Source organism: Myotis daubentonii, chromosome 8 (assembly GCF_963259705.1).
Source record: "Myotis daubentonii chromosome 8, mMyoDau2.1, whole genome shotgun sequence".
NCBI classification, from domain to species: Eukaryota; Metazoa; Chordata; class Mammalia; order Chiroptera; family Vespertilionidae; genus Myotis; species Myotis daubentonii.
This window is the reverse complement of record NC_081847.1, coordinates 3,593,656-3,621,513: the sequence shown is the minus strand read 5'-3', so window position 1 is coordinate 3,621,513 and position 27,858 is coordinate 3,593,656. Positions and strand designations below refer to the sequence as shown.

General features: G+C 60.2%; 3 protein-coding genes across 13 annotated transcripts; 1 reads left to right on the top strand and 2 right to left on the bottom strand.

The window, feature by feature from the left end:
- Positions 1 to 3,170: 3,170 nt before the first annotated feature.
- Positions 3,171 to 4,547, top strand: RPS21 (ribosomal protein S21). Its single transcript, XM_059705120.1, has 6 exons — positions 3,171 to 3,294; positions 3,541 to 3,601; positions 3,692 to 3,755; positions 3,905 to 3,976; positions 4,346 to 4,401; positions 4,487 to 4,547. Exons 2-6 carry the CDS (start codon positions 3,552 to 3,554, stop codon positions 4,494 to 4,496), a joined length of 252 nt encoding a protein of 83 aa, XP_059561103.1. The 5' UTR covers positions 3,171 to 3,294; positions 3,541 to 3,551; the 3' UTR covers positions 4,497 to 4,547.
- Positions 4,548 to 5,714: 1,167 nt separating this feature from the next.
- Positions 5,715 to 15,679, bottom strand: CABLES2 (Cdk5 and Abl enzyme substrate 2). Of its 3 annotated transcripts, none has more exons than XM_059705117.1 (10): positions 15,188 to 15,602; positions 11,905 to 11,976; positions 11,700 to 11,792; positions 10,432 to 10,509; positions 9,754 to 9,862; positions 9,213 to 9,378; positions 8,674 to 8,939; positions 8,190 to 8,296; positions 7,017 to 7,221; positions 5,715 to 6,777 (listed from the first exon to the last, which is right to left on the bottom strand). In XM_059705117.1, exons 1-10 carry the CDS (start codon positions 15,550 to 15,552, stop codon positions 6,637 to 6,639), a joined length of 1,602 nt encoding a protein of 533 aa, XP_059561100.1. In that variant the 5' UTR covers positions 15,553 to 15,602; the 3' UTR covers positions 5,715 to 6,636. The 3 variants fall into 3 exon arrangements, with proteins under 3 accessions (XP_059561100.1, XP_059561101.1, XP_059561102.1); XM_059705118.1 differs by having other exon boundaries at positions 8,674 to 8,777; positions 15,188 to 15,600; XM_059705119.1 differs by lacking the exons at positions 5,715 to 6,777; positions 8,190 to 8,296 and having other exon boundaries at positions 7,068 to 7,221; positions 15,188 to 15,679.
- Positions 15,680 to 15,887: 208 nt separating this feature from the next.
- Positions 15,888 to 26,218, bottom strand: RBBP8NL (RBBP8 N-terminal like). 9 transcript variants are annotated; one of them, XM_059705110.1, is made up of 13 exons: positions 26,152 to 26,216; positions 25,180 to 25,222; positions 24,680 to 24,775; positions 23,295 to 23,407; positions 22,766 to 22,838; positions 22,171 to 22,322; positions 21,985 to 22,064; positions 21,617 to 21,774; positions 20,452 to 21,163; positions 20,109 to 20,241; positions 19,605 to 19,792; positions 19,379 to 19,514; positions 17,706 to 17,853 (listed from the first exon to the last, which is right to left on the bottom strand). In XM_059705110.1, exons 1-13 carry the CDS (start codon positions 26,210 to 26,212, stop codon positions 17,834 to 17,836), a joined length of 1,965 nt encoding a protein of 654 aa, XP_059561093.1. In that variant the 5' UTR covers positions 26,213 to 26,216; the 3' UTR covers positions 17,706 to 17,833. The 9 variants fall into 9 exon arrangements, with proteins under 9 accessions (XP_059561099.1, XP_059561094.1, XP_059561095.1 ...); XM_059705114.1 differs by having other exon boundaries at positions 19,605 to 19,675; XM_059705115.1 differs by having other exon boundaries at positions 19,605 to 19,675; positions 20,115 to 20,241.
- Positions 26,219 to 27,858: the final 1,640 nt, after the last annotated feature.

The following is a 27,858-nucleotide window of genomic DNA, read 5'->3' as shown; positions in this document are numbered from 1 at the left end:
TTAACCACGTGTAAGTGCACAGTTCAATGGTGTAAATACACCAATAATGTACTACCACCACCGCCACCATTTCCAGAACTTTTTCATCCTGTAAAACCGAAACTGTCCCCATTAAACCCTCACTCTCCCTCCCTAGACACTGGCACCCACCCTTCTACTCTCTGATTTTGACAACTCTAAGCACCTCATAAATTGGAATCATGCAGCAATTGTCTTTTTTGTGACTTATTCCATTTAGCAAAATGTCAAGATCAATCCATATGCATGTGTCACAATTTTCTTCCTTTTTATGCTGAATAATATTCAGTTTTATGTACTTATCACATTTTGTTTATCCATTCATCTGTTGATGGGCACGTGGTTGGCTTCCATGTTTTAGCTACTGTGAATAATGCTGCTGTGAATATGGGTGTGCAAATATCTGTTCATGTCTTTGCTTTCAATTCTTTTAGGTGTATACCCAGGTGCAGAACAGCCAGATGATATGGTAATTGTTTTTTTAGGAACCTCCATGCTGTTTTACATCTGCACCATTTTACTCCCACCAACAATGCACCAGGGTTCTGATTTCTACACATCCTCACCAACAATTCCTGTGTTTTTTTTAAAAAAAATATTTTTATTGATTTCAGGGAGGAAGGAAGAGGGAGATAGAAACATCAATGATGAAGAGAATCATTGATCAGCCTGCAACCCAGGCATATGTATGCCCTGACCAGGAATCGAACTGTGACCTCCTGGTTCATAGTTCAACACTTAACCACTGAGCCATGTCAGCCAGGCTACTCCGTTTTTTCATTTTGTTATTCATACTAGAAGATATATGTTCCACTGATTTTCAGAGATTGTGGGAGGAAAAGAGGGAGGGACGGAGGGAGGGAGGGGAGAGATAGAAATATCAATGTGAGAGAGACGCATCAATTGAGTGCCTCCTGCATGCACCCTAACCAGGCCAGGATTGAACCTACAACTGAGGTACATGCCTTTGACCAGGAATCGAACCTGTGACCTCTGTACTGGGTCGATGCTCTGACCACTGAGAAACACCAGCCAGGGCTTTTTTTTTTTTAAATAGTATCCATTCTAACAAGTGTGAGGTGATGTCTCATAGCTGTGACTTGCATTTCCCTGATGATTAGTGATACTGAGCATCTTTAAGTGTACTCATTGGTCAATTTCTCTCTTGTGAAATGTTTATTCAAGCCCTTTGCCCATTTTTGAATCAAGTTGCTTTTTTTTTTTGTTTAGTTTTAGGACTTCTCTATATATTCAAATATTTTATCTCATTCTGTGGGTTGCCATTTTACTCTGTTGATATTTTTGATGCACAAATTTAAAAAATTTGAAGTCCGACTGTCCTTTTTGTTGTTGCTGCTTGGGCCTTTGGTGACCTACCTAAGAAGTCATTGCCAAGTCCAGTGTCATGAAGTTTGGGTCCTAGTTTTCTTGTAAGAGATAAGGTCTTACATTTAGGTCCTTGATCCATTTTTTAAAAAATATATTTTATTGATTTTTTACAGAGAGGGAGAGAGATAGAGAGTTAGAAACACCGATGAGAGAGAAACATTGATCAGCTGCCTCCTGCACATCTCCTACTGGGGATATGCCCGCAACCCAGGTACATGCCCTTGACCGGAATCGAACCCGGGACCTTTCAGTCCGCAGGCCGACGCTCTATCCATTGAGCCAAACCGGTTTCGGCCCTTGATCCATTTTGAGGTCACTTTGTATATGGTGTGAGGTAAGGGTCAGTTTCCCCCTTCATGTGGATGTCCAGTTTTCCCAACACCATGTGTTGACACCCTGGTCAAAAATTACTTGACCATATATGTGAGGGCTTTCTGGGCTCTCTATTCTGAATACTCAAGGGAGACCTTCTGCAGACCTCCCTCTGCCACTCTGGTACTCAAGCTGCCTGTCTCCTGCCTCCCAGCTACAGAGAAAATCCCTCCATCACTAGGCCCAGCTGGGCTCACCCACACACAGACACAGACAGGCAGGCCAGATGTGCAGATCCCCAACCTCACACATAAATCATGTGTACGTACGTTATGTCTGTGCACATGCCCAGGTGCATAGCACCCACCTCTCAGGGCCTACATGAGACCTGCTTGGAAGACCCCGGGCTCAGTGACCTCACTCCTGTTGCCCCGCTTTGGGAGCCCAGTGGAAGCAACAGCAGACACACTGCCCCCACAAACACTGGTTTCCGGGTGTGAGGGGACTTGCAGCCCCACATGCGAAATCCCCCCCGAGCCATAAAGCTGGCAGTCACTCAAACAGGGCGCGGTGAGGCCCGCTGACCAGGATCCTTTACACATTATCCCACAGGCGCAAGCAGCCCCGGGTGAGAGCCCCGGGTGGGCAGGTGATGTGGGGCTGACCTGGCGGATGAGGGCTATTTCCCGGTTCAGCCTAGGGCTTCCCCTGTGTGTGTGTGTGTGTGTGTGTGTGTGTGTGTGTGTGGGTGGGGGGGTGTGGGTGGGGGGCAGGATGTACATGGTCTCAAGCCTGTCCTGAAGGGGTCTTCTGTTTCACCCAAGCCCGTTTAGCCGGCTGCCCTGCACACGTGTCACAGGGGCTCTAGCTGTGCAGTCTGGGGTTTTCCTATTTTCTTTATTGATGGGTCTTGGCACCAGGACTCTGGAGGGCCGGAGCCGGGCGGTGGGAGCGGGGCGGCGGTCCTGGGAGCGGTCGGAGGGTGCAGCGCAAGGGCTGTGGGCTTGACCTGGTTCTGACACCAGGCGTGGCCCAGCGCCTGCCGCTCGGGGCTCCTACTCCGAGGAGTTGGCCTCTAGGTCCCAGGACGGCGCCCCGCCCCGCCCCGCGGAGGACCCGGCACGAGGCGCGCTGCTGCGTCTCTGTTCACCGTCTGTCTCATCACCCGAGTGTTCTCACTCGGCTGCTTCCGCGGCGTCCGTTCCCAGGACCGGGTCTGCGTTCCGGCAGCCGACGAACACCCCGGGCCGCCCGTTAGCACCGCGCGCTGCCCTCGCCGACGCGGGGGTCTCCGGCCAGCCAGCGGTGGCGACACCTCGGTCCGCCGGCACCGCAGAGGCCCCGGCCCCGGCCCCCAATTCGCTGCCCGAGGTGCCAGCCTCCGCCCTCGCTTGCTCCCGCCGGAACCGGAAGTGCGCCAGCGGGGGCGGGGGGAGCAGCCAGGCTCTGCGCAGACTCGCGGGCGCGCTGGGACCCGGAAGCACTCGCCGAGGCCCCGCCCCGCCCCGCCCGTCTTAGTGCTGCCGGGGGCGGAGCGCGCTCTTTCTGCCGACGCGCTCGTGGTGGTGGCAGCAGGTAGGCCGCGTGGCCCAGTGCCGGCTCCGCGGGATTCCGAGCGGGGTCGGCGTGAGGCCATGGCGCGGGGTTGGGGTCCGGGTGCGCGGGGGTCGGCGTGAGGCCATGGCGCGGGGTTGGGGTCCGGGTGCGCGGGGTTTGAGGTGAGGCCACGGCGCGGGGACCGGGGGTCGGGGTGAGGCCAAGGCGCGGGGCCCGGGTCCGGGCGCGCGGACCCAGCTTGTTCTCACACGCGGGGTCTCGTAGGCGCACTCGACATGCAGAACGACGCCGGCGAGTTCGTGGACCTGTACGTGCCGCGGAAATGGTGAGCGCCGCAGCATTTAATTTTACTTTAAAACGCCAATAGAAACACTTGTGACTTCCCGCCCCTCCGCTCACTACGCTCTCCCCGCAGCTCCGCCAGCAACCGCATCATCGGCGCCAAGGACCACGCTTCCATCCAGATGAACGTGGCCGAGGTGAGCCTGGGGCGCTGGCGCTTGGACGAGGTCCATCCCAGACTAGAGCGAGGTCTGGGCTGGCCCCGGGGTTGATGACCCCCTGACCCCAGGCTTAGAGCTAAAGGAGCTCGAGTGCCCGTCTGATGATCCTATTTCTCCATCAACAGGTTGACAAGGTGACAGGCAGGTTCAACGGCCAATTTAAAACCTATGCTATCTGCGGGGCTATCCGCAGGATGGTGAGTCTCCTGGACGTGGCTCATCTGTGGGCTCTGGGGGTGGGGTAATGGAGAATGGTGTCTTAGACTATCTCTCAGGCCTGACTGAGTCCATTTGTTGGAATAGGTTTGAGCCTATGGGACTGGGTTGCACTGGTTGTCTGCCTATTCCAGGGGGTGGTGGGGTGAAGGGTGGAAAGGATGCTCAAAGGCCCCAAGCAGGACCACCCTTTTACCTTGGAACCTCCCACTTATCACACTCCATCGCCAAAGGCCTTTCCCTGTCCAGTGAGGTCTGAGTAGTGAGACTGGGAGAGAGCCCGCCACTAGGGCTGGGTGGTCCCTGATGGACCTCCTGCCAGCTCATAGTTCCAATGTGCTTTTTCTCAGGGTGAGTCAGATGACTCCATTCTCCGACTGGCCAAGGCCGATGGCATCGTCTCAAAGTAAGCCATCTCAAAGTCGAGTTTGGGGACGGGCTGGGACTTTTCCAGAGATGAGGCTTTAATGTTGTTTTTCCTTTTTGTTTAGGAACTTCTGACTGAAGGCATCACAGATGTGAAAATTGTCATAAATAAATAGTGGAAACACCCCCCCATGTTGGTTCATTCTGTGCTGGGCTCTGGAGGGTTAGAGCTGACATTCTGCTGTGAATGGGTGAGGGGGCCGTCAGCTCACTGAAAGGAGGTGACTTATAAAATATGCTGCAAAACCATTTTACTTTAAAGCACAAATACAAACACTTGTGACACAACTTGGCATTGAGGTCAGATAGTTGCTTAACGCACATTTAAAATCCACAACTGCTACTGGGTTCTGAGCGAGTGGCACTGGGCCGTGGACCAACTCAGGTCGGTTGGGCCTTGTTCTAGAGGACAGGGATTCAGGCTGAGGTTTGGCTTAGATACTGGCTTTTCTGCAGGGATTCTTGAGTACCACACAGTGGCAGCTCCAGCATTACTAAAGGACACAGCTAGGAAGGTTACAGATGAGATGGGCAAATGACTAAATCTTACTACATAAATGTGCAAACTTAAATTACCATATTTCTCAGCTGGTCTAACTTTAGTCCGTATAGAAATTCCTGAAGAGACAGGTCCTTCAAGGCTAAGCTGTAAACCCGGACGTTTTGAGAGTCCCTTACAGTGCTTGTAACACAAGTGTTCTTGAGATATATGGTGGCAGGACAGGTTGCTTTCCAGAAGTTGCCGGGGCCTAGCACCTTACACCCTCAGATCTAGCTTGGTTGCATGTTGGGTTTAGGAAGCCATCTTGGAGAGGGAGGCACACTGCAGTAAGTTTGGACCATGGACACAGGCGTGGTCCTCCATCTCAGTCTGTCTTTGAGTGGCAGAAGGAACAGACCTGCAGGCAGCAAGTGGATGGGTGGTTGGCCTGCACCTCTGCTGGGGTCTGGGCTGAGTTGCTGGTGGTTGGGTGCTGTGATGAGCAGAACTGGTTGTTCTGCAAAAGCACCAGCCCACACAGAGAGAGTACAAGATGGGGGCCGACCCAGGGCCCCTCCAGTCACAGGTCTGTAGCACAATAGGAGCAGCTTGATCATGCCCATCTTTCAGGCCAGCTGACTCACCAGTTCTTCACGTGTTTTTGGTGGGGCAGCGAGCTGGAGAACTGGACAACAGAGTTCGTGCAAAGGACAACAAACCTGGAAAAGCAGAGCATGGGCCTTCGTAGGAGTGAGGATCACTGCTGGGGTCTGAGTGCAACTGCACCGGCCAGTTGTCCTGGACAGCCTGGGAGAAAGGCATTGAGCCGACCTCTTGGGGAGGCTGTGCTGTGGGCTGTGAAGTAGTCAGTCTCCTTGCAGCTCGAGCAAGTGTGGTTTCAACTCACAGCTTCACACGTTTAACTAGTTTGTGTTCCCTTATGAGAAACACCTACAGAACAGAATCCCAAATGACAATAGGCTTTTCTGCCATAATATTGCTTAATAAGATCAAAAGCCACACTCCAGCAATGCAGTCATCTGAAGATCCAGTGTCGCAGGCCAGTGGGTTTTCTGGATGAGGTGAAGCAGCTTGTGTTTGCAGAGGCCTGCTGGCCTGTGTAACACTCAGGTGCGAGGACTTCACAGTGACATGATGCTTGGAAGAACAGGTCCAAGAATAAAACTCATCAAAACCAGGAGTCTGCTCTTTGCTTGTGGATGTTGGGAGGGGAATGGACAGTGGGCTGGGCAGGGTGTGTTCCAGTGCTTTCCACATCCAGAAATTGGAAAGTCAAGAGTAATGCTTTACTTCATTAGCTTCAGGGACTTGAGTGTGCTCAGCAGCATCTGGAAACAGTCACCACTGTGATGCCATTCAGTGGCTACGATGGTATGTGGAAGGCAAGGCAATGCAAAGGAGAAAGATGCCATGACGTCAGGATCCAAGGCATAAATTACGGGTCCTGGTGCCAGGCCAGTCTCAGGCACGTGAAAAAAGGAAAATGACAAATCCCACATTCTGTCCACATGAGAATGCAGGAATATTCCCCAAAATACCATGGTGATGTGGTGCTTTGGAATGAAAGCATAGCCCCCAAGGAAGAAAGTGTGAAGGCAGGGTCCGTGTGTCCCAGCTGGGAGGGTGAGGCCACGGGGGCCAGGGGTGCACTTCACTGCCTGGGAACAGCTCCTGGGGCCCACAGACCGTGTGCTGAGTGGCGTGGGCAGCAGACTAGAACTGCTGTGTGAGGCGTCTGTAATGAGGTAACACCTGGTTCTCGGGAAGATAAAGAGCAAGTTCCAAGGCCACAAGCACTGTGAACTCAAACCCAATTAGATCCCGTCTGTTGAATCGGAACCTTTCTTCTAACTTCTGCATTGAGGAAGAGAGAAGGGTTAAGCCGAGGTCCCTTGCTCTGGTTCCTAAGCCAGCAGGTTTGGGAGTGGCGGCTGGCCCCGCTCCAGGTTAGTGGGCAATGACCTCCCTCTCCAGGGGTAGTGCCCAGCCTTTTAAGTGCTGGCTGTGGTGAGGCCTAGGTGGGGCAGCACTGGCTTGGGATGGAGTGGGGGCTGGGGGGTCAGGGGGGCCAGGGAAGGGTTGAGTGCACTCACGTCTATGAGCTGCTTTACTTCGTTCTTGCGGAGGTCACTGCTGATCTTGGCAGCAAGCAGCACACAGGCGCCTGCACACAGCTTGCGGTTTTGCTTGTTGAGCTTGCCTTGCAGAACAAGCTTCTCGAAGTACACGTAGGCCATGGACACAGTCACAGGCTCCAGGTTGCACTCCTCAGATAGGTTCCGCATCTCACGTTTTAAACTGCGGGTTTATAGGGAAATCAGGTGCTCTTGGGGTGGAGGAACACCACCCCCTCCATGACACAGGGCCATTAGAACAGCTCTGTTCTTTCCAGGCGGGCGCAGCCCAGCACCAGGGCCCACGGCTTGGTGGGTAAGCAGTGTGCTGGTCTTGGGCCCCACTTGCCCCTTGGCTGAGTCCTACGCCGCCCCCCCGCACTGTACCAGGTGTTCCACACTGTCCTCTAGGGGCTGCCACAGAGGACAAAGTCCCTGCTCTCCTGTGGTAGCAAGAGGACCCTAGGAGCCCTGGAGCTGCTGGGGTGGGATGTTAGTAGTAGGATTTGGCAGTGCAGGACCCCAGAAGGGGCAGTGACCAGGAGCCCTGCCTCAGCCAGCAGCTCCAGCACTTGCTCACTGTGAGGCTATAGGCAAGCTGCCTTGGCCTGCGAGTTCCTCTACTGAATAGAGACAATGGCGGTGCCTGCCTCATGGGGGGGTGTGGTGGGAACTAGTGAGGAGAGTTCAGTGGGTGGGGGCAGCTGCAAGAGGCAAACAGGCAGCCTGACTGGCAGAGGCGTGCATGTGTACGCATGTGCATGTGTGCGTGCGTGTGTTACTGGCCTGTCAGAGGGTGGGAGGGGGCATCTGGATCTTCAGGCTCAGGAATCAACGGGAAATGGGAAGATAGGCCTACAGGACCTCATAGGATGACACACATTAGAAGTGGGTTTTGGGCCACTTGGTTGGTGTGGCTCAGTGGTTGATTGCTCATGCAGGAACCAACAAGTCACTGGTTTGATTTCCAGTCAGGGCACATGTCAGAGTTGTGGGCTTGATTTCCAGTGTGAGGTGTGCAGGAGGCAGCCAATCGATGTTTCTCTCTCATTGATGTTTCTCTCTCTCTCCCTTCCTCTCTCTCTAAAAAATTCAATAAAAACATTAAAAAAAAATGAAGTAGGTTTTGGGGATGTCCTTGGTCCTCCCTACCTCCTAATTTTGCTCAGTGTTAGTCTGACGTGTGGAAACTTCTCTCGGAATGTCTCATTCATGTCCTTCTTGAGGTCGGAGGGCTTCACGTATTCAATCACCGTGGTCTGAAACACAGAGGGCAGCAGGGTGGGGCCGGGCCACTGAGGCAATTTCACGCGGTTAGGCCTGCAAATGTGAATGCACTGAGCCTTCAGAGCGCACCAGGTCTGTGAGAATGACACGCCTCTGGACAGAGGGCAGTGGAGGTGAATGCACAGCAGGGATCCAGGCTGTGGAGCACGTGGGCTGAACCCCAGGGTGGTGGGGCCAGCACTGCTCTCTGGCCTGCTGCACACCCCCTCCCTGCGGTGCTGCTGGTGTCCTGGGGGTGAGGGCACATCAGCCTTGCCCTGATGGTGCTGGGCTCCCCAGTGCTGGGGCCGCTTGCTCACAGCCCACCCCCCAGGGCCTGAGGGGCAGTGCTACTTGGTGCTCACCGTACCATGTAAGATGCAAAGATGAGGACTCGCTTGTGCTTGCCACAGGGCCATTGCGGGTCATCCAGCAGGTTGGGGTTATACTCCAGGGGATCCCCTGCATCACTCCCTGCAGGCAGAAGGCAGCCCTGACCCACCACGAGCCCCGAGCTCTGGTGTCCAGTTCCCATCAACCCAAGCCTCAGCAGAACCTGTGTAGCGCCCAGGAGCCGCTGGGGCTGCAGCTGTTCTCCAGGAACGGGAAGCAATGGTCCTGGGGTCTGGGAGGGGTCTAGGCATGGGTGGGAGGGAAGAACGTCCTGATGAGGATGGACCCCCCGCCCTCTGCCCCAGAGCCATCTGTGGACACAACTTCTCTTCACTGCCTGGCTGGGTCTGCTCCACCGCGAGTCCCTCCTTCCATTCTGAAAGGCTGTACCCCAACCCCACGCCCCAAACCCGCCTCTGTCTAGACTGAGGGCTGTGGGCTCAAATGTGCCCCTCGGGGTCACTGGCCTGGCTGGCGTAGCCGCCTGTCCTGCCCCCGTGTGCCTGGTTAGGGTACCTAGCTCCGTGCTGATCGGTGCTGACTTGGCAGCAGCAGGTTTGTATCTTGATGTTGGCATAGCCCTGGGGATGCTGGTCCGGGGCTGGGGTGGCGGGCCGTGGCTGTCTGTCTTTTGTGTGACCAGGGCGTTGGTAGGGTACAGAAACTTGGCATAAGATACGACCTGGAAAGATAAGCATAGCCAGGTCAGTCCGGCTCCTCTTGCTGCTGCAGGAACCCCCCACCCCCACCCCCCCACTCCCTTCTGTGGCCCAGCGCAGGCCTGATGTTAGTGTTCTCAGTAACAAGAACATTCCAGAACGTCACCCTCACCAGCTCTTATCTGGATCTGTAGCTCAGGAACCTTCTCCCTGCCTCTGATGCCCTTGACCTCCGACCACCAGTGCTGAGGGCGAGACCCATTCTTACAGGGCTGTGGCTTGCTCCCACTGCCCATTGCATTTTAGAAGATCAAAGGGAAGCACAACTTCATGTGCTCATTTCCTCCATAACGTGAGATCTGCGCCCGCCGGCCTGTGTGCACGGCATCAGCTCTTGCCTTTCCATCTGCTCCCAGCTCCACACCTTCCAGCTCAAAGACCATCTCGGAAGAAACAGACACGCCACCAGACGGATGTCTCTGCTTCTGGCTGTCCACCCTCAGGTCACTGCAACACAGGGCACCGGAGAGAGGCTGGGTCCCTCTGCCCGAGCGGGTGGGGCAGCAGAACCTCACCTCGCAGACGTGCGGGCACGAGTTCTCATTGGAAGAACAGCGGCACTAGATTCACTGGGTACACAGTGAAGGATGCTTGTCCTAAGAACTGTCTAGTCTCTCCTTCCCTAGAACCAGCCACTTCCTGTTAAAACACCGGTTGGCAACAATACGGCCCCGCAGCTTAGGCCACGCCCGATCTTTAGGGGTGTCCCCCACCCTGCAGTCACACTGGGCAGGAGGCTTCTCCACCCTGACGGCCATCTCCTTCTTCCTGGGTTACACGCAGGACAGTTGCCTGGACTGGTCACAAGGATGCATGCAGTGCCCCCACGAGGAGACATGTCTCGGCACTGACATTTAGGCAGCTCACCCTGAAGTAAGGTGCGCACACAGCCCTCCCGGAGAACCAGGGGAGGGCCAGAGCTTCTGAGAAGATTCAGTGGAAGCTGACCTGCTGGCCACCTTGGGAGGCTGCCAAGAGCCTGGTCCAGCCCAGCCTGTGCCTCCGGGGCCACTCACCTGACCCGCAGGCCTTCTCCATAGGGCAGGACCGAGAAGGCCGCACACAGGGACCGCTTGGCGCAGATCAGCACGATCCTGTGGGGAGAGCTGGGTCAGAACAGGTGGCAGGTGTTTCCTGGGGAGGGGAGAATTCCTTCCCGCCTAGACTCCGGTGACAGGAACCACCCCAGTTGTCCAGGGCACTCTCAGGCCAAGAGGCCCAGCGGCCAGGGTCAGTGGGTCTGGCCATGCCAGCTCTCACTGGTCCCCCACACGTAACACGCTGCACAGAAGGGGTCTCACCTGGCCCCTGGCAGGGTGGAGGCCAGAGGTCAGGACCCTAGTTCGAGAGGTCAGGCTTTGGAGGAAACACGGGGCAGAAGTGTGTGCCCAGAGGGCCGTTTGGTTCGGGGAGCCCCTCCTCAGCCACCCTGGGAAGGTGGGAGACTAATAGTGTCAAAATGCATCCGTTCAATGTCCTGAGCCAAAGCGACCCTTGAGGTGCCCCGGCATGGAGCACAGAGCAGGAAGGACAGCCTTCCTCCCTCTGGGATGGCTCTGCCCGGCCAAGCCCCAGTCTAGCAGGAGGACAACAGTGAGGCTCCCGCTTTTCTGGCTGGATGACTGGGCACTCAGTACCCACTGAGGCCCACCGGGTTCTCAGGCCTGCTTAGTGCCTGCTCCTCAGGACTAGGCCCAGCCCCTCATGCTGAGGGATCCAGGACTGTCCAACCTATGGCCACTAATGGGAAGGGTGGGTGCCTGTAGCGTGACCTCCCATGGGAGGGGGAACGGTGTGGGGACCCTTTGGGTCAGGGTGATGGGCTCAGATGCCTCAGGGCTGGCAGGGTGGTGCATGAGGGACAGGCGACAGGAGTGGCCCTCACCTAGCATCTGCAGGCACCAGGCCTCCGAAGGTGCACCTGCTGCCATGGTAGTGATTTGGGGCAGCCATGTTTAGGTTTCAGTCCACCGCCCCACGCCCCCAATGCTTCCTGGATGACACCAAGCCCTCTATCCTGGATGCGTCCCATCATGTCACCTGCTCCAATGTCCTTTCATCCAGCACCTCCACTAAGTCTGGTGTCCCCAGGGTTCTGGGGAGGGAGAGGCAGTGGGCTAGCCATGGACTTGGAGCTCAGCTAATTTGGAGGGAGGCCAGTACACTTGTAAAGGGACATGTATGGCTGGGATGCCAAGCACCTCTCTCCCTGTGGCTCCAAGGCAGGAGTTGGCCCCCAAGGTTTGATGGAGGACATGGTAGGCAGCCCCACAATGGCCGGTACCTGCTGTTCTTGGTGTCATACTGTCGCATGTTCTTGATGAAGTGAGTCTTCTTCAGGCCCTTGTGTCTGGGGGATCCAGGTATGTGCTTGGCTCTGCAGGTGAGAAACAAGTACTCATCCCCCCAGGACCCGCTCTGGTCCCCAGGCAAGTGGTGGCGGAGTGTGCAGGGTCTTAGGGCTCTCAGGCAGCAGGCGGGATCTTTACCTTTGAACCGAGGGACATCCCACGGTGTCTTCCAGGAACTCGAGGGAGCAGCGCTGGGAGGCAACTCGCCTTCTGTAAAGAAGATGCCACAGGGCTCAGAATACAGACCGGGGCCATGCAGGATGGATCCAGCCAGGATGGTGGGCGGGGGCGCTGAGGGAGGAGTGCAGTGGGGCCTCTGCAGCCCGTGGGACTTTCTCAGGCTCATTTACTCAGGTAGTTTGCCAGGTGGTGCCCAATGGCTCCCGCACACCTGGGACCTCATGTGTAGAGCCCGGCCAGCAGTCCCTGAGAGGCGCTGGGCAGATGCCCTGCAGCACGAGCAGCACCCACACTCCCCAGCCGCCTGGCCTCCGGCCCAGCTCGCTCTCCCGTTGACCCCGGTTACTGCAGGGATGGCGCCATCCATGTCTGAAAATCTGTTCCCAGTTGGTTTCACAGACCTTCGTCGGTGACTTTCTTCTACCTTCCTTGAAACACTAGGAAGGGAATACTAATACCAGGCGGATGGTATTATTACCCTCAGTTTACAGGTGGGGAGCCTGAGGGACAGAGCTGGGAAGGTGGGGCTTTCCCGCTCCCGCACATGGATCTTGCCCTGCTGCCCGCCCATGGGGAGCTGGACTCCAGGCGACTCCTGCATCGGCTCTCAGGGCTCCTTCTCTAAGTGCAGCGCGCTCACAGCCAGGAGAGAAACCACTGCTCATTAGCGTCTGCAGTGCCCATGAACTTCCTGCGCTTCGTAAATGAAGAAAGCCCAGCGGAGGAAGGGCTCCTGTCTGAGGCCTGAAGACCACCAAGGCCGAGTGAGGGGTTCTGGGAAGGGGCTACAGGCCATCTGAGAACACTGACCCCTCACCCCCACTGAAGTGACTAACCTTCTATATCGGGCACCTCACAGGTGCCAGTGCCAATGATTCGGAACCTCCCCTGGGGCCCCTGGAGGGAGCAAGGCCCTGCCCTCACCCTGCTGACTTGTGATCTCTTAGAGGGCAGAGGAAACCCTGGGACACTGCAAGCTGTCCAGTGGGGGCCTGCCCCCTCCCGTGGGAAAGGAGGGTAGGAGAGGAGCACCAGGCCGTGACGGGCGGGGAGCCTGCTCTGACCTGGCTTGCACGTGCACACGTATTACGTGCTGAAATGAAAACAAACACTGTGTCAGAAGTCCTAGGACTGAAAACTAGGGTCCTGAGGACTCACTCATTGACTGAGCAGAAAAAGCTGCTCCAGACGGAGCCCCGAGTCCGGACTGAGCCTCCCTGAGGACTGGACTGAGCCGGAGCACTTTGCAGTTGGCTGTAACCAGGGTCTCTGCTCGCCTGCCCGCCACCACGGCCACCCTCACTGAGCTCTGGACGCTGAGCCCTGGACACTCATCTGACCTCACAACAGCCTCTCAGGCACGTAGTGCTAAACGCAAATCCATTTCATAGGGGAGCAAACTGAGGCCCAGAGAAGCCATGCCACCTGCTCAAGGTCACAGAGCCACTGAATGGTGGAGCTAGGGTTCCACCAGGTCTGCTCCTACAGCAGTGATGGCGAACCTATGACACGCGTGTCAGAGGTGACACGCGAACTCATTTTTTTGGTTGGTTTTTCTTTGTTAAATGGCGTTTAAATATGTAAAATAAATATCAAAAATATAAGTCTTTGTTTTCCTATGGTTGCAAAGATCAAAAAATTTCTATATGTGACACGGCACCAGAGTTAAGTTAGGGTTTTTCAAAATGCTGACACGCCGAGCTCAAAAGGTTCGCCATCACTGGGCTAGAGCCTGGCTCAAAGCACCACAGTCACAACACATTCTGGGAAGAGAACCTCAGAATTCTCTCCATTCCTAGAAAACAACCGTCTAAAGCCAGCGGCTGGAAGCCACAGTGCGAGGCTGGCCACCCTCCCATACTCAGCAGCAACTCCGCTGAGGCCTGGGGAGCAGAGAAGTGGACAGCCCTGACCCTGGGGCCTGCCAGCGGCCAGGTGGGGAGGTGACCCCCAGACACAAGGGCAGGGCCCTGAGCTTGGCAGCAGAGCCCGAGGAGGGACAACTTCTACAGGGACAGGTGCAGCCCTGGGAGCAGGAAGGACATCTGGACGGGACTTGGAGACCAAGGAGGAGGGAGAGGCGAGGGGTGGAGGGACCCGGGACTGTGTGGGTGCAGCAGGAAGGCCCAGGGACACCGATTCAAACTACCTCCCAGCCTGCCCCCCGTCCTCCCAAGTGTGGGCCCTCCGTATACTCTCTTCAGAAACGCAGTGCCTCTCCCGCCAGCCTGGGTCCGGGCAGGCTGCTGTCTGTTCACAGGGTCTGGCCCATAACACAGGTGCCCCAACTGTTCGCTGAACTGACGCCTGAAACCACACATGGGCTGCCCAGTACTCACACCCAGAGAGAAGAGCAAACCCGCACTTGCCAAGTGCTCTGGGCGCAGCCCTCCCAACCAGAACCCCATCGCCCTGGCCTGCCTGAGGGCCAGGGGCTGGAGGTGAGGACACCGGTGCAGCCACGGTGACCTCAGGTAAGAAGGGTCACCTCTGAACTCCAGGGGCGGCGGGCACCCGGGGCTCTGCACTCGGCCCCTCCTGCACACCTTCAGGGCCAGCCTCAGGGTGCCACCTGCCTGGCGGGAGAAGGGCTGTGACAGCAGGCAGTCCAGGGGCCGGGGGAGGGCTGTGAGGGGGCGCCTCAGGGTCCCATGGAGGGGCCAAGGAGGCAGGGTCTCTGGAACCTGAGGCTCTGCTTCTGGGAGAAGGAAGGTGTCTGGCCCCAGGGCTGAGCTCAGGGTGGGGGCTGCTCCAGATGGGCTGAGGGCTCCTGGAGGTGGACTCAGGGCGGAGGGGTGGCCCCTGGCCCACAGGGTGGGGTGCAGGGGACAACAGGGGCGCCTGGGCTTCTGTCCAGGGGACATACCCGTGGGCTGGGAGGGGCGTGTCCAGAGCCCACAGGCCTGCGTCTGGGGGTGGATGAGGGCGGAGGGAACCCCGAAACTCACGTTCAGGGCACCGACCAGGCTGAGAGCACCGTGACCCCATATTTAGGGCTGGCAGGTTGAAGGGGGCAATGCCGCCTATGTCTGGGGACTGACAGGGCCCGAGGACGCCCCATCATCATGTCTCGGTAGCTGACAGCGCACCGATGACCCGGCCCTGACATCTTAGGCCCATGGGGCCCGGGGTCACCTCCTGCTCCCCGCGTCCTGGGCAGACGGGCCGCCCCACCCGGCTCACGGCCCGGGCACCGCCGCGCCCCCGCCCGCCCCGCCCCGCTCACCTCGACGCCACTCACCTCGGGCGCTGCGCATCCAGGCCGAGGCCGGCGGGCGCGGGCGCGGGGCTGAGCAGGCCCTGGGGCGCCGAGGCCCTGACCGCGCTGCCGGGAGGGCCGGGCGGCGCGGGCTCGGGCCCGGGAGGCGGCGGCGGCGGCGCTGGCGGCTCGCGGGCCTCGGCGGGCGGCAGCGGCGGCGGGAGGTTCTCGCCGACCGGGCCCAGGCTCGGGGGCCGCCCGTCCAGGGAGATGTTGTTGAGGAAGAAGAGCGCGGCCTGGCGGCGCCGCAAGTCCCCGCGCCTCCGCAGCGCCTGCGGCGGGGCCCTGGCGGCCGGGCCCGGGCCGGGGGCCGGGCCGGGGGCTCCTCCCGCCGCGGCCGCGGCCATCCTCTGACTGAGCCCGCGGGCCGCCCACCGCCGCCACCTCCCGCGCGCACGCGCCCGCGCTCGCCGCCCATTGGCCACGACGCACTCTCATGCAAATGATCGCTGTCGCACCCGCCCATTGGTCAGCGCGGAGCCGGGGCGGCTCCCCCGGGTCTTAGAGGGGTTCCTATCGCCCTGAGGGCCCGGGCGCCGCGGTCGGCTCGCCTGCGCTCTCGCGGGGTCTGCCCCGGGTGGTGGCGGCGGCCGCGGCGACGGGGCTGCGGTTCCAGTCCCGCCTCGGAAGCTGGGCTCTTGCTGGGCTGCGGCGTTTGTGGTCAGTCTCCGTCGAGCCTGCGCCTTTAGGCTCCAGTGCACTTCCTCTTGGGTGTGTGCCGGTGCGGGGGCTGAAGCTGTGCCCCCTGCCGTGTGGGAGGCCCTTCAGTTTGCAAACTGCCCTCTCTGTCACTCCTGGGAGCCCCAAGGCTCCCCGAATGGCCGGTGGTGCCACCTGGCCTCCCTGGTTGGCTGAAGAAGAGACAGAGGGTCTGAGTGGAGAAGGGTCTGGGGTGACAGGCAGGCTGGGACAGTCCTGCACTTCCCTCAGCAGCGAAGTGGCCTAGGCTTCCATGTCCTGCACCCGGGTTCCCCTGCCTTCAGAGCCGAGGGCTTCCTGCCCAAGTGCTGCCTTCTGGGGCCCCAGCTTCCCCCTGTGGGCTCACCTATCCATAGAGTGGGGAGTGTGACTCAACTCCAGGTATTGTCAGGATGTCATCAGCGCTGGGCTGCCACGTGCTGGAAGCTGGGCATTTGCTGTTTGGTTATACAGCCCAGTGAATGATGTGGGTGTGCTGCCCATTGCCTCTGCAGCTCCTGTCTCGGGAGGAGGCGGGCATCGACCTGCACCAGGGAAACGGGTTGGCAAGTTTCTGGTTTTGAGGGACATGAAGAGTCATCACCATCATCAATCAGGGCCCGCTGCATGGCCTGCTCCCCTGCAGGCCCCTTACCCGCCTTTCACCTTGGCGTATCCCTCCTAGTGGCCTCATTGCCAGCACAGCCAGGCCCACCCACTGCCCAGCCTGTCCTTTCTTTTCCCTCTGCCCTTCCAAAGTGCCCAAGAGGCTTCACCACCCAGGCCTGCAAGTCAGATGGAAATGGAGGTTTTTTTGTTGGTTTGTATTTTTTTTTTTGTTAATCCTCACCAGAGGATATTTTTTCCATTGATTTTTAGAGAGTGGAAGGGAGGGGTAGACACACACACAGAGAGAAAAACATCGATATGATGTGAGAGAGACACATCGATCGGCTGCCTCCCGCACGCCCCACACTGGGGACGGAGCCTGCAACCCAGGCATGTGCCCTTGACTGGAATTGAACCCAGAACCCTTCAGTCTGCAGGCCGATGCTCTATCCACTGAGCTACACCAGCCAGAAGCCACTTGGAGCTTCTTAAATCCTGATCCAGTGGGCCTGGGTGGGCCCAGGAACAGTGTAAGCTCCTTTCCTGGAGGCCTCTGAGATACACCCTCTTAAAGAGACAACGGCCTGGGGGGCAGAATAGCCTGATGCTGAGGGTGGAATACTGGGTCATGCAGAGGGCTGACCCTGACCCTGACCCTGCTAGCCACATAGGCCATCCTTCTTTGCACCTTTATTCTCCCAGCACCCTGAGGACCCTATCTGCGAAGGCCTCAAGCCACTGCCTTTCAGCCTCCCTGAGCCCTACTAGGCCCTCAATGCCCAGCGTCTGTATGCAGGATTCCACGAGGGGGCGCTGGAGACCGATGCTTGCAGCTCCGTTGCCCCTCAGGGAAGGGGTGGCCAAGAGTGCAGGGCCCTTGGAGTCTGGGATGCCAGTGGAGTAGAGAGGGAGGGATGGGGGGGGGGGGGGGGCGCTGCCCGGTAAGGGCTGTCTCTGTGCTGCAGGGGTGGGGCTGGGCTAGGGCCTGAGGATCCCTGCCTCCTGTGCTTCTCAATTCCTGTTCCCCGCAAGGGAGAAGGTGCTGGGGAGAAGGTGGGATGACAGGTCCAGCCAGTCATCAAGATGGGTAGAGAAGAAGGGTTCCGAAAACCAGCTATAGACTCCCTCTCGGCCTTCCCAGCCCCTCTGGATGTGGCCAGGATTCAATCCCTTCCCCCTGAGCTGGGCTGGGCTGGTGGTGCGGGCTGTCCTGGCCTCGGCGGGGAGCGCGATAGGGCCCCTCCCAGATGTTGTTGCTGGGTGAGGGGCCGTCGTCCTTGGGGTCTTGGGCTCCTGGGCCTTTCAGCTGGTGTCAGGGGCTCCCCTGGGGTTCCTTCTCCCTCAGGACAGCTTCTTGGAGGCTGTGGGAAGTGGACTGAGGTTAGGCGGGGACGCCCGGCGGTGGCCTCGTGGGTCCTCCCTTGAGCTGACACCGGGCTCTCCCCAGGGCCTTGAGGGCAGTCTCTGGCAGGGGACTCAGAGCCCACCTGGCAGAGGTGGCTTGTGCTGACAGCGGCAGACCCAGAGCCGCAGCGGCTCAATCGGAATTTGGTGGAAGTGTGGACCCTCTCCCCAGGCGTGCAACCCTGAGGCCGGCCCAGCCCTGGCCCCCCACCTCGCTGCTTTGCAGAGAGAGGGCCCGGCACATTTTGGATAACCTGCCCTGAGGGGGAAAGGCTCTCAGAATCCCGAGACACTGGCTGGGTGCCTCCATGGGCCTGCCTTCGGCTGGGGCCACAGGGGAGGGTGTCAGATCCTTAGGACCCTCGCAGGGGGCACCTGCCATGTGCCCCAGGCTTGTCTCTGATGTGGGACAAGATTCAGAACTGGGTCAGAACCAGGTTGGAACCCGGACCCCGTGTACCAATTTTGTGACCTTGGGTGAGTTCCCTCACCTCTCTGTGCCTCAGTTTCCCCACCTGTGAGGCAGTGAGGTCCATCACTGGGCAGGGTCATAAGCCCAGAGGCAGTGACGACTGGACACTGCTGACACCCTCCATGGGCATAAGCTACAGGGGCGCTGCTGCTGGTGCTGAGCCGTGTGGCACTCTGCCTGGCACATAGTGGTGTGGGCCACAAGCTGGGCAAAGGCCCTGTTCTCGCTGACCACCAGTGTGGCCGTTGTGAGGTGTCGGTGCCTGACGGGGAGCCCCTGCACTGTCCAGGTGGGAGGACCAGGGTTGGGCAGCTCAGCTCCAAGTGCAGGGTGGGGCAGACACCTGTGCGCCCCTATGGACTGTGCCTACCAGGACTGGGCAAAATCATGCCCAGCAGGAAGTGCCTGGAAATCAGGCAGGTGTGCTGGCCTCCTCCATGGCTCGCCTGAGCAAACACAGCTCTCAGGCACCTTCCCAGCAACAATGGCGCATTGTGGCAGCCAAGCCGGGCCTGCCTAGTGGCAGACCTGTTTGGACAAACACCAGGGCGGCATCCATTATTAGCTTATGCGTTCAGTCTCTCTGGCACCTGGCCAAAGCTGCCTTTGTGGCCAGAGCAGGAAGTGGGGGTGTCCTGGTACCCTCGGGCTGGGGCCTCTGCTCCTGCTGCCCTGTTAGGAGGAGCCGGGCCCACAGGCACCACACATTGGAGCAGCCCCCACTTCCCCAGTGGAACAAACACACCCCATGCATCAAGGTGGCCAAAGGGGTCCAGGAGTCCACCCCTCCAGGTTGAAGGGACTGGCTGGGGCTGCTGTGAGGAGGAAGTGGACCAGGAATCACCCAGGCCCAACCCCTGGCTCCTCCTCTTAAGGGTCCTGCTCTGGGAGAGCTCCAAGGACTGGTTTCAGGGTCTGGGTTCCAGTCAATTGGAGGATGCCATTCCCCAAGGTGGGGTGGGGGTGTTGGGGCTGCGGGACTCCCCACCCCCCACTGTCCGGGCCCATACCTTTGTCCCACAGGTCAGAGGACTGGGCCCACTTCCTCTTCTGCTGCAGGCCCTGCCCGGGCTCCTTGGTGCAGAAGCACCTGGGCCCCTCCCCCGGGGTGCTGGATGTGGCCCCCGCCTCCGGGCTCAGGCCCACCTGCGGGGTGAGGGAGTATGGTCAGGGCCAGGACCCTCCCCCGAGCCTGGGAAGCCCTAGATTGGGGCCCCACCTGAGCCTGGGACCCACCTCACTGTCCGAGGCGTCTGGCTCATCCAGCTTGTCTGACAGCGGTCGCTGTGCCTGGGCCTTGCTGAGCTCTGCGGGGTGCAGGGCGTGGGTCAGGCCAGGCTGGTGGCCCGGGGGTCTGGTGGAAGCAGGGCTTGTTCTAGCCTGCCAGACCAGGATGAGTGGCCACAACTCTGCAGATGAGGAAGCTGAGGCACAGAGGGGTGCTGTAACCTGCCCTAGGGTCCAGCGCCTGCACAGTGACCCCACCAGCTGGGGTGTCCCCTGGCTTGACCACTGTGATGGGAAACCCACACCCTGCCCCCAGACTCTAATTGCTAGGGCCCTTTCCTTCACTGCCTGTGGTCAGAGACACACCTGCCCTGACCCCCACCTCCCTTCTAGGTCTGCCTGTGGGGCCCTAGGGTTTGGCCTGTCAGGCCCACACTCAGCTGGTGCAGACCACTGCACATCCCTCCCCTCCTGGGGCCACATTTGCTGGGCTCTCACCACCCCGACACTCACCCTTACCTGGGTGGCCATTGGCATCAGGACTCTGTGGGTGGGGGGACGGTTTTGACCTCTCTCTGGACTCATCTTCTGTCCTGCCTGGAGACGGCAGGCTAGGCTGGGGCTCTGGGAGAGGATGTGGGGAGTCCTGAGGGGAAGCACGTAGGTGGCTTGAATTCATTTGGGGAGACTGTCTTGCCCTCCAACCCAGCCTTGGGTACAGCCTTCGGGACCCTGGCTGGGCTCAGCTGGAGGGTCAGCCTGCCCTGAGTGTGAGCGTCAGGAACAGGCTTTCTCACTGGGCCCAGCTGCTGGCCTGGGTGTGGGCACATGAGGCAAGACCAGGGCTGGGCCTCACCTCGGGCGGGGTGGCCGCTTCTGGCCCTGGTGCTCTGGCCCCCTTGGTGCCGTTGCTTCGCCCCCAAGGGCCAGACTGGGCAAGTGGCTTGGCTCCCTGGGGCGGCTCAGGGCTGGGAGTGTGGGCAGTTTTGGGGCTGAACCTCCTTGGCCGGCCCACGGGCTTGGGGGCATCACGGCCCCGCCCCCACTCAGAGAGGTCCAGGGGCTTGTCTGGAACAAGGCCCTCTGTGGCTGTGGCCTCCTGTCCGCTGGGGCTGCCTGGGCCTGTGGGCTGCTGGTGCCGCCTCCTGGGCAGGGCTGCCCCGGCCACCTCGCCCTCTGACCCCTCAGAGTCCGAACAGATTGGAGGGGAGGGCGGTGTCTCCCCTGGCCTGGGAGGCCCCCTCATCCTGGCACCACCAGCCTGTCTTCGTGCCTGCAGCTGCTGGGCCAGGAGCAGGCCCAGTGCTCCCTCTAGCCGAGGATCCCGCATGTCCACCAGGGTGCCCGGTGGGCCCAGTAGCCCCGAGGGCACCTCCCAGGCCTCTGCCTCTCTGGCCTTCAGGATCTGGGGCTGGGGACCGCCAGGGGCTGCGGCGGGGGCCCGGGGGCTGCTTTGGGGGCTCCGAAGGTGCAGGGACAGAGGGCGGTTCAGGAGGCAGAGGCGGTCAGTCTGGAGGGCGTGCTTCAGGGACTGGGGCCGGGCGGAGGCCCGAGAGGCCCGCAGGAAGCTGGGGTGGGAAGAAGGTCAATGACAGGGGCTCACGGTCAACCCCGTGTCCCAAGGGGGCCCGAGAGGTGCGGGGAGCGGCCAGGTCAGGGGGACGGTAGGGGAGAGGGTGGCTTCCTGGCCCCTCCCCCTCCCCCTCTGGAGGCCAAGCCATGTGACCTGGCGCCTGGGGCTCTGTGGCCTCTCCCCTCTGGGCATCAGGTACCTGCCCTCACTGGAGCGCTGGCTCCACCTCTCCCCGCAGCCCCCCACCCGTCCTGGCTGTTCAGGAGGGTCCCCGTGGGGGCTTCGTGATGGGGGGAGTATCCAGGAAAGCAAAGCCTTGGGAGGGCATGAGCTCCTGCCGTGCCATGGAGGGGCTCCTGGCCACTGCCCCCCTCTCAAAGGTGGGACTAGATTGGGACAGGTGCTCAGCTGAGGCCACTCCTGGTGGTGGCTGTGGGCAGAACCTCACCTGTCCAGGGAGAGGCTGTGCTCGTAAGGCGGGCTGGGTGGGCTGCTCTGGGCAGAGGGCGTCCCATTGGCGGAGCCCCGGTCAGCGGAGCAGGCCCAGGCCCCCGGCCGCACCACGGCAATGGTCCCGTGCAGCTGGTTGGAGATATGCTGGGGGCTCTGCACAGGGTGGGCATGGTCAGCCTGGGTGGGGCTGGCTGGTGCCCTCTGCCCTTGCTCTTTGTGGGACCTTGGACAGGTCACCCACCGGCTCTGAGCCTTGCCTCCACCCATGTTGAATGGAGCTCAGGGGTCCCTGTCTGTCCCAGAGGACAGCGCGTGGCATGTGGCTGGGGCTGGGAGAGGTGGCTTGGGGTCCCTTGTCCTCACCATGTCTGAGGCCCGTGGCTCGGGCAGGTTGGCACCCGGGGAGATTTTGGCCACTGGAGACATCCTGTGCTCCAGCTTTTCTGTGGGAGGAAACGTATCGGACAGGCCAGGTTGGGAGATGGCTCAGCCCCTGCCCAGAGGCCCCCTGGCCTGGGATGCCCGCCCCCGCCCCCAGCCTCACAGCACCTTCTCCCCGTGGACTGGCATCCAGGGGGTGGTCCTCGGCCTCCTCGTGGCCTCCTGGCAGCTTCTCGGTGCTGGCCTTCCAGGGGCCCGGGGAGATGAGCAGGGGGGGTGAGGAGGGGTCCGAGGAGCTCTCCCTGCACTGGGGCTTGGGTCTGTCTCCCGAGGGGAGGGGAGAGGGAGGGCAGTGCCCCCAGACACAATCAGAAAGGCCAGGGTGTCCTCCTGGGGGCCAAGCCACCACTGCAGGGGGACCCAGGTGACCCAGAAAGAGGGCCCTTGACACCACCCGAGATGTGCCCCCAGGTGCAGAGCCCTGAGTGGCCGAGCGGCTGGCGTGCTGGGGACCATCCCTGTTTCTAAGGGGTCCACTGGGCTCCTGTCCATTTACAAGGCACCTGTGCTGGTTGCTCTGAGGTCGGGAGTTGGCTCTGTGGTGAGTGGCCATGGGACACCCACCCCAGCACTGGGCAGGTCCCCCACAGGGTCCTGTCCCCCATGCTCTGCCCCTGGTGCCCCATGGACGCGTGGCGGGTGCCTGCTGTGAGCTGGGTATAGGGATCAGGGTGCTCAGGCCCCTGGTGCCTTCCCCACTCACCCCAGGCCCCGAAGCCGGGCCACCTCTTCCTTCAAGGTCTCATTTTCCTCCTGCAGTCGGGTCATCTCATTGGCTGCAAAGACACTGATTAGCGAAGGCCTGGGGGTCCTCACAGCCCCGGGAAGTCTCCCTTCTTGTCCTGTCCCCAGGCCAGGTGCCCCATGCATGCTTGCTGCCTGAGGGGATGGTTGGATGTGACTGACTAAACTGCGCCAGCATTAAGGCTGAGGAAAGCGATGGGACCTTGTCCCCAGAATGTCCCCCAAGGTAAAGGGGGCCTGCTCTCCTCACGTGGGGCCTCAGGGGCCTCTCGTCATCGCAGGAGGGGGAGTTGAGTCCGAGAGGGCAGGGGACTGGTGAATGAGGGACGTGCCAGGGCCAGCTGGGGCTTCGTATCATTTGTCTGTAAATTGGGGTGTGGGGTGACCATCGGACAGAAGGATCACCTTCCCTCTTTCCCTGTGACACCATGTCAGGCTGAGCAGGCCCTAGGGTCATGGCCCACAGAAGGGGACAGCAGGCAGCTCACTGAGGATGAAGAGGTGCTGCAGGTTCTGGAGGAGGGAGCTCTCGAACTCCTGCTGCTTCTTCCTGGCCAGCTCCTGGGTGACAGTGCAGCGGTCGCACAGGCCGGCCCGCAGCCTGTGGCGTGGGGGAGGCAAGAGGTCACCCTGAGGAGGCAGACTGAGGCCCATCGAAGGGCTGGGACCCTCCAGGGATGTGCCCCTGCCTTTCCCAAACTGTGGAAGCCTGCCCCATCCCCGAAGTTTGGGAAGGAACCTTGAAAATACAGTTTACTTAAGGCTCTGAGAAGTCCTGCAGGGAAGGTGGGGGAAAGCTGTCTGGTTTAGTTTAACCCTAGAGCTTCCCAAACACAACCACAGACCCCTTGTCCTCCCCCCGCCCCTCCAATCAGGAGAATGGCCAGCAGGTGGCCGAGTTCTGGCTCACCTGTTCTCCAGCACCTGGCTCACCTGTGCCCCAGCACCTGGCTCACCTGTGCCCTAGCACCTAGCTCACCTGTTCTCCAGCACCTGGCTCACCTGTGCCCCAGCACCTGGCTCACCTTTTCTCCAGCACCTGGCTCGCCTGTTCTCCAGCACCTGGCTCACCTGTTCTCCAGCACCTGGCTCACCTGTTCCCTAGCACCTGGCTCACCTGTTCTCCAGCACCTTGCTCACCTGTTCCCTAGCACCTGGCTCACCTGTTCTCCAGCACCTAGCTCACCTGTTCTCCAGCACCTGGCTCACCTGTGCCCCAGCACCTGGCTCACCTGTGCCCCAGCACCTCGCTCACCTTTTCTCCAGCACCTGGCTCACCTGTGCCCCAGCACCTAGCTCACCTTTTCTCCAGCACCTGGCTCACCTGTGCCCCAGCACCTGGCTCACCTGTTCTCCAGCACCTGGCTCACCTGTGCCCCAGCACCTGGCTCACCTGTGCCCAGCACCTGGCTCACCTGTTCTCCAGCACTTGGCTCACCTGTGCCCCAGCACCTGGCTCATCTGTGCCCCAGCACCTGGCTCGCCTGTGCCCAGCACCTGGCTCGCCTATTCTCCAGCACCTGGCTCACCTGTTCTCCAGCACCTGGCTCACCTGTTCTCCAGCACCTGGCTCACCTTTTCTCCAGCACCTGGCTCGCCTGTGCCCAGCACCTGGCTTGCCTATTCTCCAGCACCTGGCTCACCTGTTCTCCAGCACCTGGCTCACCTGTTCTCCAGCACCTGGCTCACCTGTTCTCCAGCACCTGGCTCACCTGTTCTCCAGCACCTGGCTCACCTGTGCCCCAGCACCTCGCTCACCTGTTCTCCAGCACCTGGCTCACCTGTTCTCCAGCACCTGGCTCACCTGTTCTCCAGCACCTGGCTCACCTGTTCTCCAGCACCTGGCTCACCTGTGCCCCAGCACCTGGCTCACCTGTTCTCCAGCACCCGCACGTTGTCTTTCAGAGCCTTCTGCTGCTCCCTGAGCTGGTGGTTCTTGGCACAGAGCTCCTCTACCCTTTGGGCATCCCTGTGGGGGCGGGGAACCAACGAGATGGGGTTTCTCTCTTGCCACCTGCAGTTCTCTCTTGCTACAGAACTGAGCCCCATCTGGACGTGGGGAGCCCCTCCCCTCAGTTCTCAATGTCTCATGACGTGTGTTCCCACTGATAATTGTTGGTACTGCAGGCGCCTGGAGTGGATGTGGCTTGCCCAGCCCCGTGGAGGGTCCCTGTTTGCAGTCCTGGTTCACCAGCTATTGGATGCATGACGTGGGCCAGTGGCTCCCTCCCTCCTGCCCATGCGGAGCCTGTTTCCCTTTGTACATGGGGAGTTGCGGGTGGGGGCTCCCTGGCATTTGGGAGGATGAAGTGAGTGACTGGTGAGCTGCTGTCCTTCGCATCCGTTCCTGCTGGGCCAGCCCATCTGACTCACCGGCACCGCTCTGAGTTCAGTTCCAGAAGCTTGTTCTGCAGGCCTGGAGAGTGGAGGAAGGGGTGGAGGGTCAGGCCTGGCTGTGCAGGCAGCCCCTGCAGCAGAGCCCAGGGCACCTCCTGTTCCTCTCCACACCCGCACCCCTGAGGGGTCGCCTCACTGGCTCAGTCTCGGGACTGCTCAGGACCGCTGCCCTGGGCCCAGCGTCTCCCTTCCCCATGGGGGCTCTGACTCTGGTGTCTGTCTGGAGGTTGGTTGGGACCTCGAAGCTGGGAGTAACAAACCACCTAGCCAGGTCCTGGGAGGGGCATTAAATTTGGGTGCAGCTAATATTGAAATAAAATGGGCTCTTGGGAGGGACCCTGGCAGACTCCTCCATGCCCCAAGCAGACCTGCTTCTCTAAGTCTCTGGGGAGGTGACCCAGGCCCTTTGGGACCTCTGGGGGGGGGGGTGCTTGTGGGATGGTTGGTCTCAGGAGGGTCTGGCCAGGGCCCAGGGGCACAGGGAATGGAGGGACAGGTGTGTGGGCGGGGCAGAGCTCAGCCTGGTGTCCAGGAGTGAAACGGAGGGTTTCAGATCAATGCCCTGGACGGGCCTCCGGACCCGTGAGCTCCCGTTCTTAGAGGGGGGCCTTGCTTCGGGGGACGTTGAGACCCCTGCCCTGAGCGAAGGAGGCTCCTGGCTCTGGGCAGCGGGCCTGGCTTTTTATTTCCACTCGGCCTGGGCTGACCGTTGGGAGAAGCCCTGCAGGGCACAGTTGGGGTGCTGATCTGAGGCTGGGCACCTGGCCACGTGGAAGCTTTGGGCTCTGAGGCATCACTTCCTTCTGGGCCTGGAAGGTGAGGTCCTAGGTTTGGAGGCGATGTGTGGGAGCACCCTGGCCTGGCCTCGGCTCTTAGGCCACTGGTCCAGGTGAGAGCCACCTGTGGAGACCAGCCCCACCCCACCCACCCTGCCCCCGCGGCACTCACCCAGGACCTCCTTCTCATGGATGTCCTTCAGCCTGTTTAGGGACTCCATGAAGCTCTCCATGGCCCTCTGGGCCCTGGCCCGGCCCCTCTGTGCTCAGGTGCAGGATGCCCCTCGGTCCTACTGCCCCTCTGTTTCCAGCCTGTGGAGCAGGAAGTGGGAGAGGGGCTCTTTGGCTTGGGAAGGGCCTATGGGCTGTAGGGTCCAGTCATGGGCCACTGCTTGGAGAGGGGCTAGGTGCTGGCCCCGTGGGTGTTGGTGGAGTGTCCTGTCTGTGGACCACCCCCACTCCCACTGGGTCATGTCCACACTGAGGACCCAGTGGGCTCCTCTACACTGTCCTGCTCTTAGCTTTCACACTTTGGGGGAACTTGGAGGGGACAGGAGGGATGGGACCTGTCCATTCAATATCCACCACCTAATCCTGGCCTCCCGCAGGCATGTCCCTTACTCTCCCCATCTCGCCCTCCCTCTGTGGCTGCAGATTGGCCCCAGGCCTGGGAGGCTGGGCCCCTCGTCAGGAGCCTTGGCTGGGCCTGGCCTGCAGTGGCTCAGAGCACCCATGTCATGCTCCATGAGCCCATTAGCCGGCTGTGACATGCAGCCCCCTTTGGGGAACTCTCTCCAGCAGCTCCTTCTGTGAGGGGTGGGGGCACTGCCGGCTTTGGGGTGCCAAGGGCCGCCAAGGCTCAGACCTCAGCACGGGGCCCCCTCACTCAGTCTGGTGTGCTCTGTCCTGGCGTGGTGGTGTGCGCACACGCACTGTGTATGTGTGTGCACATGTGCGCACATGTGTATGTGTGTACGTGTGTGCATGCTGTGTGTGCATGTGCGCGCATGCGTGTCAGGGTGCTGAGGCCCAGCGCTCTCTGTGCCCACCTTGAGTCTGAGTAGTTGTGGATGCTAATTTTGACCCCAGGTCTATATTTACTGAGGCTGAGCCAAGCCCCCTGCATGCCCGCTGCAGGGGTGGGGTCTGTGGCCAGCTCCCTGGGGCCCTGAGTCTCACAAAGAGCAGAAGGATCCTGTCCTGCCTGCCCGAGGCCAGGGACCTCTTCCCTCTGGGTCTCGCCTCCGGGCCACGGTGAGGTGGCCCCTCCTGGTCCCCAGCCTGAGGAGCCCTGGGGGCCCCTGGGCCCTGAGAACAGACAGCCAGGCTCCTGTACCTCCAGAGCCCTCCCCTCTGGCTGCCCGCACTGACCCCTCAGTAGCAACTGTTGGCGGGACTTCTGCTTATGCCCAGAATCTCACCTTTCCCTCCTTGCCACCCCACACTGGGCCCAAGCCACCATGGGACTGCCACCATGGGACTCAGTTGCATCTCCTGGGCCACTGCACCTGGCTCCCTGCCTCTGCCCGGCCCCAGCACGCACTCTGCACAGCGCAGCGCAGGCCCTTGAAACCTCTGCTCAGAATCCCCCCTCGGCTGGCCTGAGTTCTGGCCAAGGCCACAGAAGGGGGCGTGGTCTCATTTGCATTTCAAAGATTGCCCTGAGGATGTCTGAGTTCGCAGCAGCACCCTACAAAACAGCCCCAAACTAGAAAACCCCAAATGCCAACTGCCGGATGTCCCCAGCCAGAGGAATGCCCCAGCCCCCACTGCCGTCACTGAGTGACACAGGAGCAGAGCGGAAAGCCAGCCTGCTGCTCTGGGCTCTCGGAAGTGGGGGTGGCAGGTGCCATGGGTCACAAGGCCTGAATGGAGCAGG

What these genes read in the sequence shown, in the direction of transcription:
- CABLES2 (XM_059705117.1), bottom strand. Translation starts at nt 15,552, where the DNA reads ATGGCCGCGGCCGCGGCGGGAGGAGCCCCCGGCCCGGCCCCCGGCCCG. An exon ending in TCATCTTTGCATCTTACATG is followed by an intron (nt 8,297 to 8,673) that starts GTACGGTGAGCA and finishes TCTGTGTTTCAG; the next exon opens with ACCACGGTGATTGAATACGT. An exon ending in AAGTAAAGCAGCTCATAGAC is followed by an intron (nt 6,778 to 7,016) that starts GTGAGTGCACTC and finishes TCCTCAATGCAG; the next exon opens with AAGTTAGAAGAAAGGTTCCG.
- RBBP8NL (XM_059705108.1), bottom strand. Translation starts at nt 26,212, where the DNA reads ATGGAGAGCTTCATGGAGTCCCTAAACAGGCTGAAGGACATCCATGAG. An exon ending in GTGCGGGTGCTGGAGAACAG is followed by an intron (nt 23,408 to 24,679) that starts GTGAGCCAGGTG and finishes CCCACGCCACAG; the next exon opens with GCTGCGGGCCGGCCTGTGCG. An exon ending in GCCCGGCTTCGGGGCCTGGG is followed by an intron (nt 22,323 to 22,765) that starts GTGAGTGGGGAA and finishes CTCGGGAGACAG; the next exon opens with ACCCAAGCCCCAGTGCAGGG.
- RPS21 (XM_059705120.1), top strand. Translation starts at nt 3,552, where the DNA reads ATGCAGAACGACGCCGGCGAGTTCGTGGACCTGTACGTGCCGCGGAAA. An exon ending in CTGTACGTGCCGCGGAAATG is followed by an intron (nt 3,602 to 3,691) that starts GTGAGCGCCGCA and finishes CTCTCCCCGCAG; the next exon opens with CTCCGCCAGCAACCGCATCA. An exon ending in GCGGGGCTATCCGCAGGATG is followed by an intron (nt 3,977 to 4,345) that starts GTGAGTCTCCTG and finishes GCTTTTTCTCAG; the next exon opens with GGTGAGTCAGATGACTCCAT.